Below are 15778 nucleotides of genomic sequence, written 5' to 3' on the forward strand. Positions count from 1 at the left end.
GAAAGCAGTAGCGCTGGCGGAAGAAATTAAAATTGAACATTTTCATGGAGGTCCATCTTGGTGCTTTCACTTCATGAAACGGTGCTATCTTTCCATCCGGGCCAGGACAACGGTAGCGCAGCCACTCTACCGGTAACGGTAGAGTGGCTGAGGCAGGTCTATGTGCGGCGACCCAGTGGTTCATCGCTGCTGATCTGTGACTCTATGCGCGCCCATCTCACAGACAATGTAAAGAAAGAAGTTAAAAATATGAACGCTGTGCTTGCTGTTATTCCGGGAGGTCTGACAAAGGAACTCCAACCGCTGGACGTCGGTGTGAACCGGCCGTTCAAAGTGAGGCTGCGAGCGGCGTGGGAGCGATGAATGACTGAGGGAGAACACAGTTTCACCAAGAGTGGAAGGCAGCGCCGGGCAAGTTATGCCACGGATTGCAAACGGATTGTAGATGCGTGGGCTAACGTGTCTGCTGGGACTGTTGTTTGGGCTTTTGCAAAAGCCGGCATTTCCGAGGGGCCGCACGGCACAGAAAGTGACTTTGACAGCGAGGAAATTGGGACTGGCACAGTTGATTTAGCGGAGCTCTTTAATGCAGAAACAGAGGATGAAGACTTTGATTAATGTAAAAACTGAAATAAAGTACAATCAAACTAAGTTTTGCTCCCGCTCTATTTTTAAATAAGCACACTTGTGTGCTTGAGTGTGTTCTGCAGCGCGCGTGTGTTTTGTGCGCGTGTGTGTGTTTTGCGGCGCGCGTGTGTGTAGACGGCGCCTTTTCGGTCGGTGCGCCGTGTGTGTGTTTTAAATCCAAAAATGACACACAAAACTTAGGGGGTGCCTTTCCACAAGGCGCGCCGAATGGTCGTGAAAATACGGTACTCATTTTTTCTATTCCACTTTTTTCTTTCTTTCTTTTATGCTTAAATTTTAAATCATGCTTTTTCAAAAAAAAAATAATGTCTGCTATTTTCTGCTCTGTAATTGTCCCCGTAAATCACCTTGTTGTTGAATTTTGCTACGCAAATAAGCTTGCCTTGCCTTGCCTTGCCTTTGAAGTTTGAAATGAAACGGCACGGCAGACAGGACAGGGTTGACAATGCAATGAGAGGAGCAGCAGGAGAAGCACACAGATTTATGGACTCAATAAACTGCTGTGTTATACACACTCTTGTCACAGTAAATTTCCACAACAGGAATGTGTGATTTCTTTTTTGAGGGGGGGGGGGGGGGGCAACCTGCTAGGGCTTCTCATGTCATAGTCAGTTTTAACACACCTCTCTCACAGCCCCAAACTGGCATTGTATGGCACATCAATGTGCTTTGAATAGAAAGGTTTATAAGAACATTACCAAAAAAAAATATGCCTGAAAGCTAATAAAAATTAGTTGTATTTCAAAAACTTCATCACAAACATACCTTTTTCTCTCCCGCTTTTGAATTCCCTCCCCGTTTTTTCTCCCTTTCACTTCTCCGTGCTGCAGTCCGCTCCCGGTCACCTGCACCAAACAGCTTCTTCCCCCACTCATCTTTCTGGACAGCCAGACGCTGGCTACTCGGGTGTGGAGGTGGAGGAGGAGGCTGGCTCCCACCAGAGGCTTGAATGTGGTCTCCAGGGGCCAGCGGGGCCCGGTAGCGGTCAGCCGGGATCTTATTCATAGGTGGGGGCAGGGTGCTGCAGTTGGCTGATGACCATCCGTCGGTGGACTCAGCGTAGGACTCCTGATCGCTGCTCAGACCCTGGAGGTGGCTGTGGTGGTGCTGTTGATGCCAGTCTCTCAGAACGTGGACTGGAAGCCACTGCTGTGGGTCCAACCCTACTGCTCCCCCAACCCCTCTTCTTTCTCCTCCCCCAACAGCTCCTCCCAGCTTCCCAGCTGAAAAGTGTTGTGGGTGGACTGCTCGGGAAAGCCTGCCAGGGACATCAGGGTGAGCCAGGGGAAGAGGCTGAGGGAGGTCCACCAGGTGGGGATCATGACGATAATGGCCATTTCTCATTATAGGAGGAGGGGGAGGAGGAGGAGGAGGAGGAGGAGGAGGAGGAAGAGGGGCTGTGGTTCCTAAGGTGGGGCTCCACGCCTGCAGAGATGAAGCCGGACCGTTCCAGTGGCGTGGCCCAGAGGGGAGACTATGATTCGGAGGACCTCCGAGGTCAACTAAAAGTACCCTGTTGCTCTTTTCTTCGGGTAAAAAGTTTCCAATCCCACTATCGCTGTTGCTACTCGTGCTGTGGTTCTGCTGGGCATCATTGTCTGGATCGTGGAAGGCGCGAGCCCTAACTCCCTCAATATTGTCTCCCATGTCCCGGTAGAGGACAGAAACGAACTGGAGGACAGGCTGAGAACTGGGTGGGAATTCCAGGCAGCCACCTGTGTCTGGGTCAGGGGTGCACTCAAACCCGAACCGCATGGCCACGCCCACATGGACCTGTGAATACAAGTCAGATTGAGAGTGACTGATTCAGTGCATTTACATGGGAAGTTTAATTCAGAATTAAAATTAAAATGAAAACCGATTAAAAATGATTAAAAATTACCATATAAACACCTAATTCTGAACGAAAATGGCCATTCGAAATTAAACTTAATTCCGAAGTAAGTGGCTGGTTTATTCCGATGTTAAATCCGAATAGAATAATTCCGTGATCATGTATCCACTCATTCTGTTTTAAATTTATTTACGGTCTTTCTTTCTGCTCGTTCCCTCAAGAGCAGAGACCATTTATTTAATAAATAGAAATAATTAAAAGAACAGATGGCAGGAAACATAAAAAATGTGAGCTTTTCAAAGTTGTAGCGGCTAAGTTTGTTTTTCTTCTGGTAGTTTAACTTCCGGTCCCCCCCTATCCAATCAGAACCTTCCCAACCCCCAGACCTTAAGCGGAATTGGATAAAGCCGATCAAATGTGTTTTCCATGTAAACTCGAAGGTACATAGTTTAATTCGGAATAATTAATCCGAATTAAAAAACATCATGTAACTGTGGCCATTGACAGAGTTGTTTCTTGTTTTTTTCCAAATCGCCACAATGGATTTGAAACAAAACAACACAATGTGGACAAACTACATACGGTCAGCTTTAATCTAAACAAAAACAAATTCCCTTCACACTTTAAGAATTCAAACCATTTTAAGCAAAATTCCTCCATTTTCAGGGACTCAAAAGTATCTAGACAACTGATTGAAAATAAATCAGTTGTCCAGATGCGACCTCCTTACTTCAACATGAAATGAAGCAGATAAAGGCCTGGAGTTGATATTGGGTATTGAGTTGCCATTTGCAAGCTGTTTGACTGAACACACATAACACAATAGATCATTACTTTTTGGTTAGTAAAGAAAAAACACTTATGGCAGAAAGACCCACAAATAAGCAGCAACTTAGGGTCAATCCCAATGTTCACCCTACTTTCTACCACTAGCCCTAAAAATGAAGCCACAGGCGTAGGGCCCTTGTAATGTTCCCTAGGGATTGGGACACCACTTGCTACGTCACTGCGTGGTTTATGTTCGGGTATGTAAGCGACTGCGTAGTTATGTTTGCACATACGTCACACTATATCAGGAAGCTGGGAGCTAAAAGCTGTTTTAATTTCCGCTGTAGCGCTGTTAATATGCCACTTTATTAAGTTTTAATATTTTTTCAGGCGTAAAAGTAACCGTTAAGATCTCCAACCTGGGCTCAGTTTATCCAAATAACGCCTGTTAAGAAATTTGCTCCGATGTTTTCGGGGATGAGAAGAGCAATTATGGTTCTGCGTTAAAATTTACGCAGAGCGGTACAAAGGATTTTCATCCAGGTATTAAAAATGATGGTTATATTCACAATGATGTCACTTAATCCAAATGCTTTTGAGTCCTTTAAAATGTCGGCACTTTGCTTAAAATTAATGTAATTCCTAGATGGTACATTTGTGAAACGTCTAAAATTGAAGCTCATTTTGCTACATTTTGATCAAATCTTGACTTTTGTATAGAGGGAATGCGCATGACGTCACAGATGCGACTTCACAGCAGGTTACGCCCACTGAGTGACAGAAAGACTGAGTGTCAGAAAGACTGAGTGTCAGAAAGACTGAGTGGCAGAAAGACTGAGTGTCAGAAAGACTGAGTGGCAGAAAGACTGAGTGGCAGAAGGACTAAGTGACAGAAAGACTGAGTGGCAGAAAGACTGAGTGACAGAAAGACTGAGGTTGTTTCCGAATTCGCATACTGTACTACAAGTATACACTGATTTGGCCAAAGTGTAGTAAGTAGTATGCTGTATGCGAACAGAAGGAAATCTGCAGTGTGCGAAAAATACCCGGATGTTGTACTGATTTGGAAAAAAATCCTCAGCATGCTCGAGCATGCTTCAGACCAGCCTACCTCGCCTACCATATCCCAGAATGCAATGCGGCCTCGACCGGGCAGCGCTTTTTTCTTTTTTTTCTCAAAGCTTTATTGAGAAAACAGCTGCAATCGGACAGTGATGTGATGTGAAGGCAGAAAGGACTAATTGCACCGTGGAGAGGGAGAAGGAGGAATATAAATGTAAGTAACTTTAATATATAACCTTTTTAAATAGTGTAAGGACAACGATTAAAAATTGTGGGTTTTTAATAGTATTTTAGGTTTTTGTTAGTTATCTTAGCGTGCTTGCTACGTAAATAAAAGTGAACTAAGTGTTATGACAACGTTATATATCGGGAGCTGATATAAATAGATGCAGAGAAAGCGTATGGACAAGGAGGAGAAGATGGAGAGAGAGCTACTCGACAGAGAGGAGAAGAACTTAATAATAATAATAATAAGTTAATAATAAAATAAAATGAAATTCAATAGACTGTTATGTTCATTTCAATACATTTATTAAAATCCCTTTCCATCCCTTATGTCATTTCATCAATGAATGTGGTTTTAGTGTCAGAAACACTGAGTGTCAGAAAGACTGAGTGGCAGCGTAAACTTTCAGTTTGGGCAACTGGAAAACATCTAAAATGGGAAAGAGCTGTTGTGCGATCGACTGTACTCATAGATTTAGCAAGAAATCGGAGTTATCGTTTTACAGACTGACGAAAAATAAGCTTAAGAGGGACAAATGGATCGCTGCAATTCTCAGAAACAACTGGATTCCAGACACCGAAACGTGGATTTGCGGTTCCCATTTTGTATCAGGTAATGTTGGATTTTTGGGTAGCTAACGTTAAACGGTCAAATCATAAAGTTCGGTGTCCTCATCACTTTAATTTCACCAAAAAATCCTGCCTTGAAGTCAGACCAAGCGTCAAGACTTTTGTAAGCCTTCAACCTTTGCTTCATGTATTTCCCCGGCGTAGAAATGAAGTACATTTAAATATCAGGAAAATTGATCCGTGGCCAAATATTAATGTCCATGGACCACTGGTTCTTGGTAACTGTACCAAATATTAATGTCCATGGACCACTGGTTCTTGGGGTAACTGTACGGGTCACTGTCAAGTCCAACTGACTTTAATTTAAGCAGATAATCGGCTGTTATCCCGTCTTTTCCACAGTTTCCCCTACTAGTTGCAGCTGTTTTTGCCACTCGTGCGAGTAAAGGCGGGAATATACTCTACGTTGGTGCCTGCGTACCCTGCGTACGTGTCTGTTCGGCTCCCTGCGTACCTCGCGTACCACACGACGAGAACGCGTCATACCGATGGTGACCAATAAGGGGGCAGTAAGCAGAGCAACAGTTGGAAAAGCTACTTATATTAAGTAGCAGAAGTAGAAGCAGCAGCAGCGGTAGCAGATTAGAAAAATGAACAAGTTTACAGGACAATATTGGATGATGTAGGAGATTATAACATCGTGTGAATGTGTTTGAGTGTGTATGAATGTTGGTGGTGGTCGGAGGGGCCGTTTGGCGCGATATGGCAGCCACGCTTCCGTCAGTCTGCAGGGCAGCTGAGCTGTTGCTACAAACATAGTTTACCACCACCGGGGAGGATGTGTATGAATGAATAATGATCTCTGTAAAGCTCTGGGTGCCTAGAAGGAAGCTAAAGAAAACCACAGCATTGTTATTATTATTATTACTCTTTATTAATTTGTATTACTTATTTATATTACTTTTTTACCCCCTTCCCTGTATGTGTGTGTGTACTGCTGCTACGTGAGTTTCCCCGTTGAGGGAGTAATAAAGGACTATTTTATCTTATCTTATTATTATTGCTTATTATCAAAATGGATAGTCTGTCCAGACTAATTTATCCGGCATTCTCCTTACCCATCTCAACAAGAATGACGAAAACATAACAATAACGAAACAGTTAATTTTAGGTTCATATGGAGAAGTAGATGTCAATATATAAGAAAGATTGACATGGTAAAAAACTATGATGATGTTGAATGTGATCGATTTCAATATTATGAATGGTCTGATTTATTGTTCCTAATATGATTTCAAGTCATTCATTCATTCATTCATTAATTTGCAAGTCATTCAATAGTATTTTTATTGAAAATAAAATAAGTCCCGTCAATTGACTCCGGGAGCCTCCCGTCAATTGACTCCTGGCTCCCGGCTCCGCTTCCTCCCGGCTCCCGGCACCGAGGCTCGGCGCGTACCTCCGCCGGGGCTCGGCCGGGACTCGGCCGGGGCTCGGCCGGGACTCGGCCGGGGCTCCGCCGGGGCTCCGCCGGGGCTCGCCATCCGCGGTACTCCCGGGGACTCTAGTCCAGCAGCACCAGTGAGTATTTTCACCGGACATTTTGACCGGAAAGATTATAAAATACCGGACTTCGGCATATTTTACCGGACAACGGAAACCCTGAGGGGAAGTTAACCTGCATGGGGAACTTTCTCCAGGGGAGAGCAGCATAATCGTGCCAGCTGGGATCAGACCGGGAACAGCGATACTAGCGGCCAGAGCGAGTACTGCAGGTCGCGTACGCGTTCAGTGTCTTTTTGAGAACGTGCACGTCGACGCGTCAAATGAACGCAGGATACGCAAGATACGCGTGACGTGACGTCACACGTATCCTGCGTCGCGCGTACGCGTTCTGAACGGCAAGTATATACAGCCCTTAAGGGGGCATGGTCCAGTGGGAATGTGACGTCAATGCATACCCTCTATAAGAAACCCGCTGCAGTGGTGTATTCAGGCAAAACCCTAAAAACGCTCAGTGTACTGTACTTCTGGACCAATAATGCTACATTTGAAAGTTCCTGTGCTTACAAAAATAACTGAGAGTAGAAGTATTTACTGCCTCTGTCTTTTACCTGGTGTTGGCAAAGTTCTGGGTCCACAATGAACACGTGACATGAAGTCCTCAAACCCCCATCTTCATCTCGCCCGTTGCTGAAGTGAGCATCGTCGTGGTCATCTGTGGCTTGCATCGTAACCAGGCCGAAGAATCGCCGATCATCGGGACAACATGCACTGAAAGCTAGTTTTTCTGTAGGATAGTTAGCCAGGACGTGGCCTCTGTCGCTGCACAGACGGACGCTGTCATGCATGACCTGGAAGATAGAAGAAACGCCTGGTACCATGTGCAAAAAAGAAACCAATTATGGCATCACAAGACATTGTTAAAAACTAAAATGAAAAGAAAGGATGACATAGGACAGTTTTTTACATCGACACACTGAATGCGTTTACATGGGAAGTTTAATTCCTCTTTAATTCAGAATTAAAATTAAATCAGATTTAAAATAAGTAAAAATGACCATGTAAACACCTAATTCTGAATGAAAATGGCCATTCCGAATTAAACTTAATTCCGAAGTAAGTGTCTGGTTTATTCTGATTTTAAATCCGAATAGAATAATTTCACGATCATGTTTACACTCATTCCTCTTTAAATTAATTCCGGTCTTTCTTTCTGCTCGTTCCCTCGCCCGTCTAGCTCCATGAAGCTTATATTCCACACTGGGCTGGTTTTCGAAACAAAGTTTCAAGATGCAGCACGCAGTAAACGCTGGTCAAGAGCAGAGACCATTTATTTAATAAATATAAATAATTAAAAGAACAGATGGAAACAGGAAACATCAAAATTGTGAGCCTTTCAAAGTTGTAGCGGCAAAGTATGTTTTTCTTCCGGTAGTTTAACTTCCGGTCCGCCCCCCTATCCAATCAGAACCTTCCCAACCCCCAGACCTGTAGAGGAATAAAGGATAAAGCCGATCAAACGTGTTTTCCATGTAAACCTCAATTCGGAATTACTCTTTCCATCTAAACTCGAAGGAAAATAGTTTAATTCTGAATAATTAATTCCGAATTAAAAAACATCATGTAACCGTGACCATTGAGTCGTTATTGTCAGTTTATCCATTTTTAAGTATTAATACTAATCAATCCATCAACACAAGCTATTTGCATGATCAAACGTTAATTTATTAGAGGGCAAACAAGATGACATTTGAGGGCTTATTATGTAAATACTGATGAGATTGAACTGCTATTATCTGCAGCCGATTAATACAAAATTCAGCCATACCTTCATGAGGACCAATGAATGAATCTTCTGCTCAGCCCTGAGGCGCCTCATGCTCCCTCTGATGGCCTGCAGACTGTCATTCTCCAGGTTGGTGCCTGCAGAGGCCAGCTCAATGGAGCCCAGGTAGCCCACAATCACCCCCACGTTGAGGATACCCTCAGCAGGCTCCAGGCCCAGGTCAGCCACCGCTCCAATGTCCACATCCTGCTCTTCATGGTGGTGGAGGTGGAGATGGCGGAAGTTCAGCTCTGGGAAGACTGAATCATCATTTAGAACCTGGGCCATTTCCTTCTCAGAGAGGAGATTGGGGTTGCTCTGGGAACAAGAGGCATTCCGGTATGGAGGGAAGTCTGGATCAGATAGTGGACGTGGCTTTGACGGTGAGCTGAACACAGGCCTCTCTTTGTCCGAGCTGCTAGAAGAGTGGCTGGAGTTCTCAAAGATCATGTTAAAGATTCCTCCAGACTGCAGCTCTGCCACTACCTTCTCTGCTCTGTTGATGCCCAGCTGCTTTGAATCCAGATTGGGTTTGTATCGACCTCCACGGGCTCCACCACTTGATCTACTGTTGTTGTTTACACCATTCTCATAAAAGCCATCCAGCTCATCATCACTGGAGCAAGAGTCCAGGTATGCTGCTTCCACTGCGGTGCTGCTGTGGTGATGGTTGCCCGGGGCACGTGGATGGTGCCTGTGAAGCTCTCCCTCAGCAATGACGAGTTTCAAAACCCCAGAGCAACGTCCAATCAGTTTAACCACATCTTCATGTGATGCCTTGGAGACATTTATGTCATTGACAGAAAGGATGTAGTCTCCTGAGTGCAGCCCCACATAGTCTGCAGGGCTTCCTTTCAGGATGCAGCTGAGGACACAAGGGCTTTGACCTGACAGTGTGAAGCCATATCCCGTTCTTCCTCTTGCCACCTCCACGGTCTGAATATGACCATGCTGTATGGAGGAGGAAGAAGGTGGGTTCAGCCCACTTCCACCACCGGGGCGCCTCTTGGATGATGCTTCCACTTGCCTGGACATTGTACCAGGAAACCTTGTTTTGTCCATTGATAGGTCAAATTTCAGCGTGTCATTTTTTTTTTTTTTAGTTCTCAAGACTTTGCTCAAGCAGGTACATCGAGTACAAGGCACAGCTCGGCTGTCAGGTTGCCTCGAAAAAGTGAGCAGCAGTTCCAAATACAGCAGTTGGGTGTGAAGCAGGATCAGTCCTGACAGGGCGGTGCCAGGAGCCCCATCTTGCAGCCTTGGCCCCCGGGTCGGCTGAGGATCACAAGGACAGGGGGTCAGTCACCACAGTAGTTCCTCTTTTAGCCTTCCCTCTTTTGTTCTGCTGTGTCCCTCATAGTTATTCTATACTTACTTTGATCAAACTAAGTGCATTTCATTTTATGCATCATCAGGACTTTACGTTAATAGTGATTTGGCACAGAAGGAGGACTGGCACATGCACGCTGTAGGAAAAACAGTGCTGTTAAAAGCAATGTAGCCAGATTACATTGCGCTCGGATGACCTTAAATATATTTGAACTTTTAAACTGCCTCAGGTTTGTGCCTGTCAACTATTTAGTGACAATTTAGCATTTCTACTGAAAAAGGGGTAGCTGGCGTAGAACCGTTAGCTAAAATCTACCTCCTCGCACTACTGTAAATACTTCCACACTCATGTAAATACTGCAATCACCCATGTATATACTGTAATTCAAATCGGTGTAAATCATATAATCACATCTCATCTGTTCCTAATATATATTATCATTCATTCACATCTGACCTGCACTTTATAACAATAGTTATTTATTAATCTGCACTATGTACATACATATATACATACATACATTTGTGTGTATATATGTGTATATACTGTATATTGTATTTATTTCACTGCATAATCACTTCTGGTTAGACGCTAACTGCAATTAGTTGCCATATACTTTTGACATGTGCAATAACAATAAAATGAATCTAATCTAATTTAAAATAGATGAGCACAGTATAAAAGTCAGAAATGGTTAGATAAACGTGCGTGTTGTGGCAGGCTAGCAGCGAGTGGTCGTGCAGGGAGGAACACGCGTGATCTGATCCGCTTATTCCAGATCCACCAGCAGCCGTGCAGCCCATACATACATATGTATTTACATATGTATTTATGTCTATGGTGCAGCCCATAGACATATATACATACATATTTATGTCTATGGTGCAGCCCATAGACATATATACATATGTATGTATTTATGTCTATGGTGCAGCCCATAGACATATATACATATGTATGTATTTATGTCTATGGTGCAGCCCATAGACATAAATACATACATATTTATGTCTATGGTGCAGCCCATAGACATACACACATACATGTATATATGTCTATGGTGCAGCCCATAGACATATATACATACATATGTATTTATGTCTATGGTGCAGCCCATAGACATATATACATACATATGTATTTATATCTGTGGTGCAGCCACCCGTGCTGGGGCTGTTGTCCCGCCCCTTGACTTCCACATCGTTGGAATGTCGCTCGGTAACCCAGGCAACCGTGATATACACAGATTTTGATCCTCCGTCATTGGCCCGCTTAGTTGTCGGTCAGACAGCGAACAGTTATGTTGATGAATTGTCAAAAGTTAGCTTGAGAAATCAGAAATAAAAGTAGCAACAGTAGCTCGTTCTACAGGTGGCCGGTCTAACCCGCGTCGCTAGGTCTGCGTGTGTCTGGCACGCAGTGAGAATACAGGGAGAAATAACAACGGGCGAAAAGAGTAAAAAACTTGGGATGGCCAAGTAAGAGGTGGAAAGTGGGTCTTTTTCATGCTCCCAGAAAGATGTTTGCACCAGCCGGAAACTAAACAGGGACTTACTCGTCGCGTCCAGCGGAGACGTTTCTCGGAAGGGTCTCGGGCTTGTGTCGCTAGGTGAGGCTCGGAAACTCGGCCAAGTAAACAAAAGAAAAGACTGCACCATCTGGCGAAGTGGCCTGGGAGGAGGAGGAGGAGGAGGAGGAGGAGGAGGAGGAGGAGGAGGGGGGGGGGGTTCGGGCCGGGGTGGGCCTGCAGGGGGGACGGGCAGGAGGAAATGAAGCAGGAAAGGTCAGGTCCATAAGGCAAGGCAAGTTTATTTGTAAAGCAGCCCGGTTCTACGGGGGTGCATAAGCATCGCACCCTCAGTTTATGTGTTTGCATGCTCAGTTGAAAAGACGAAAAGAAAACTGACAAATGCGCGCGCGTTAAGCCTGATTTATGGTTCCGCGTTAAATCGACGGCGTAGCTTACGGCGTAGGGAGCGCAGCGACTCGCGACGTACTTTTGCGTCCCTGCGTAACCTACGCCGTAAAGCTCTGCGTGGTGTAACGCAGACCCATAAATCAGCCAGTCCGTCACTGATCTGCGTCTAGCAGTTTCCTGCACCAGCAAGACGCTGCTCTCTGCTGCTCCGTTAACACAAAGTTACATGGATATTCTGCTGATCCGTTAACACAAAGTTACATGGATATTCTGCTGCTCCGTTAACACAAAGTAACATGGATATTCGGAAGTTGTTCAAGCACAACGACGCAAGCAAGTTTACAGGACTGTCTCAGAAAATTTGAATATTGTGATTAAAGTCCTTTTATTTTCTGTAATGCAATTTAAAAAAAACAAAGATGTCATACATTCTGGATTCATTACAAAACAACTGAAATATTGCAAGCCTTTTATTATTTTAATATTGCTGATTATGGCTTACAGTTAAGATTAAGATTCCCAGAATATTCTCGTTTTTTGAGATTTTTAATGAATCCAAAATGTATGACATTTTTGCATTACAGAAAATAAAGGACTTTATCACAATATTCACATTTTCTGAGACAGTCCTGTATATTTATGGTTATATTTATTTTTGTTATTTATTTTTCTATGTTTTATTTTCTGTTGCTAGATTGTCTGATGGGTGAGGTAGCCCAGACTAAATGTAGCATTTTCTTTGTTCTGCAGCAATATTGCTGCAATAAAGCATTTGAAATTCACTTTAAATATTCTTGTTTTGCTAGTATCATTCCGTTTGAAATTATGGGAAAATGCATAATTTAGTGTTGAATAACGCGCCAGGCATGTGCACCCCCTCTTATCTGAGATGCAGCCCGAGTCATCATTTTATACATCCGGCCCTGGTAAAGCATAATTCAACACAAGGTAATTCAAAGTGCTTTACATCAATATTAAAAGCAGCAAGACATAATTAAACAGTAAATAACAAATAAAATGAAATAAAATTCCTCCCGACAGCCATCAGACTCTACATCAACTCTAGTCATTCAAGTGCAATAACCTGCTTTCTGAAAGCACCACCTGTATATTTTCTCTGTTTAATTATGTATATATATATTTATATTTTTTTTTTATGGTCAGCATTTTTTTAAATTGCTTTCTCTTCAAGTAATGGCTCACGTCATTATCTCATTACATCTTGAGTGATCTACGTTTCTACCACAGCAAAGAGTATTGTACTCTGAAAAAACTAAACATTACTTTTGCAAATGACCTTCCTATCCTCCTTAAATGTGTTTTATTTAATCATGTTTAATGAAGTAAAAACATGAATTTAATTTAAAGGTAGCGTTTATAATATAGTAAGCAAATATGTTGATTGAATATTCTGTCTCCCAGGTAATTGTAGGTGTCGCTGAGCAACAGCGAAGTGTGCTGCAAGCTGCTCCGTGCACGCACCGCGCACGTTGATTTCAGTGTTGTTTGTTTGGGACCATATGGCTCCTGGTGCTAATCCTGCTGGTGCCTGAACCACAGTATCACCGGAGTGCTGCCCTGAACCAGGGCTGTGTTTCTGCCCTGAACCAGGGCTGTGTTTCTGCCAGGGCTGTGTTTCTGCCCTGAACCAGGGCTGTGTTTCTGCTCTAAACCAGGGCTGTGTTTCTGCTCTAAACCAGGGCTGTGTTTCTGCCATGGCTGTGTTTCTGCTCTAAACCAGGGCTGTGTTTCTGCTCTAAACCAGGGCTGTGTTTCTGCCATGGCTGTGTTTCTGCTCTAAACCAGGGCTGTGTTTCTGCTCTGAACCAGGGGGGTATTCCAAGAAGGAGGTTTAACAAACACTGAGTTAAAGTCTCATCTTGAGGTTACTTGAACCCATGACGACTAAACCCGCTCAGTTGGTTCCAACACACCGGTTATGAATTAACTCAACTAACCCAGAGTTGGGTAACCCAGAGTTGTGCGCATTCCCGGTGAATCTATAAAGACATCATCTATCGAGGGTTGAAAAATGAGGCAGCAAGTCCTCCTGGAGGCGTACGAGGAGGAGAGGGCAGTGATTACAAAAAAAGTAACACTAATACATCTGCCAAAGCACAGAATATGGCTTGGCAGAGAATTAATGATCGCGCCAATGCGTAAGTTTAGGCCATTATGAGAATTTTATATTAGGGGTGTCCAAAGTTGGTCCTCGAGGGCCGCAGTCCTGCATGTTTTAGATGTGTCCCTTTTTTATCAAACCGTGATACAAGGAGCTTGGTCATCAACAGAACTATCCAGACTTTGATGACAAGGTGGTGACGACCGTTAATTAGAATCAGACTGTTGAAGCAGGGAAACAACTAAAACATGCAGACTGCGGCCCTCGAGGACTGACTTTGGACACCCCTGTATTAAATGAATGAAGCAAACAATGGGAAAATGAATTGAAAAAATAAAAAAGTGAAAACTCTGTCAAGTGTATTTCTTTAATTGAAATGATTGAGACAGATTTGATCACGCACTCTGTGACTATCATTTTGACCCGGGTTCTGCTGTGAGCCACGTTGAAGCGCGTTTGCGCTCCAGCATCCGGATCGGGGTACGGGGTAATGAGCGTGGGGAGGCACAGATATCCTCCATCCCCCAGGAGATAGCCAGCAAATTCTACTGCAATTGCACATATAACACAAAGTTAGACACATGAATATTCGCAAAACTGATCAATATAATATCAGTAATATAATGCACTCTGTAGAAATGTGGTGCTCAAATTTGATTCACTGTACATCCTGACATCATGCACAGAGCCTGGCCATCTCGTCTCCACGTTTGATATTATATTTGCAGCATCGCATCATCTGCGAATTGAAAAAATACCTTTTCAAACATCATTAAGAGAGCCCTCAAAAATAAAAGCAGCTTACGGTTCCATTATACCTACTTGGACATTGATGCTGTGGAAACCTTTCCTGTTGACAAAGTCAGCCTCATTTTGGGATGGTGCTGTAATTGGCACATGCGTCCCATCGATGCATCTAATAACGTTTGGAAAGCTTGCAATATAACTAATGCGCATTAAATGTAATCTCACCAGCAAAGATTTCTGTGCATATTTGAGAAACCTAAGCGATGTTGACCTGCCAGTTGGTGGAACTCTGTCTTAATGACCCTCGTAGGTTTGTGGCCAGGAAAATGAATAAAGTTGTGCATGAAGCGCTTTAGCGCAAGGAACACTTTACGCACCGACTGACAGGCAGTTGCTTTCCCGATGTGTTCAGCGTCTCCAATACTGTACAGAAACTCCCAGATGCAAAAAAACGGAGAGCAATGCACATTGTTTGCAGGAAAAGAGGGCAGACCCACGATGCGTAAACATTAAAAACATTAACAATGGTTAAAGTTAAAACAATTTTTAATGGTTAAACATTAAAAATGGTTGAATTGTAACAGTGGTGTCGCTTTCATTTTTTCTAACATTATTAGCTGATTATATGTGTAGTGGGCTGGCATCAGTATTTGATTTTAGAATGAATTTTGAGTGTATTTCCCACAGACTATGAGTTGAGGAATATTGAAAATTGTGAGTGTATTTCTCCCAAACTATAAGTTGTGGAATATTACTTTTTTTAAAGATAATATTAAGATAATTTAAGGCAACTGTAAGTGTAATTTTTATTTTATATAAACTTAAAACATTTAAAAATATCAGTGTATGTATATTAAAAAATTTACAGTGTATGGATGGAGAAGGTTACTCAAATAAATCAGGGATTCTGCTGAAAAACGGTAGCGCTCTCGCAAATACTCATCAGGGAAAGATAAAATGTCATATCGTGGTCTTATCACCCTCTCACGGTGAATTGAACGGACAATTTGGGGTTCTATGTGTAACAAGCAGCAGCCCTCCTGAATTTGCGCTTAAATACCCGAACATAACTGGGTTATCTGAACAAAACCTGAACAAAACCGGCATAAAACCTACCCCCTACCAGGTTATGTTCAGAGCCTATGTTACCATGGTGACTTACTTAACCTGACCATTTTGGAACGGAAAACCCAGGTTTACCATTTACCCTGGGTTAACATACCCAG

At 43.3% G+C, this 15778-nt stretch overlaps 1 protein-coding gene across 4 annotated transcripts in view; it reads right to left on the reverse strand.

Moving 5' to 3' along the window:
* Nucleotides 1-11439, reverse strand: part of rgs12b (regulator of G protein signaling 12b) — a 170965-nt gene extending 159526 nt beyond the window's left edge. For all 4 annotated transcript variants that reach the window (XM_061728332.1, XM_061728326.1, XM_061728346.1 and 1 more), the window contains exons 1-4: nucleotides 11321-11439; nucleotides 8439-9710; nucleotides 7222-7461; nucleotides 1414-2421 (exon numbers count right to left, since the gene is read on the reverse strand). In XM_061728332.1, coding sequence (XP_061584316.1) covers nucleotides 1414-2421; nucleotides 7222-7461; nucleotides 8439-9497 — 2307 coding nt within the window. In that variant the 5' untranslated portion in view covers nucleotides 9498-9710; nucleotides 11321-11439. The remainder of the gene's footprint in view (nucleotides 1-1413; nucleotides 2422-7221; nucleotides 7462-8438; nucleotides 9711-11320) is intronic.
* Between the last annotated feature and the right edge of the window lie 4339 nt (nucleotides 11440-15778).

The sequence above is a fragment of the Cololabis saira genome, chromosome 1 (assembly GCF_033807715.1).
Source record: "Cololabis saira isolate AMF1-May2022 chromosome 1, fColSai1.1, whole genome shotgun sequence".
Taxonomy (NCBI): domain Eukaryota; kingdom Metazoa; phylum Chordata; class Actinopteri; order Beloniformes; family Belonidae; genus Cololabis; species Cololabis saira.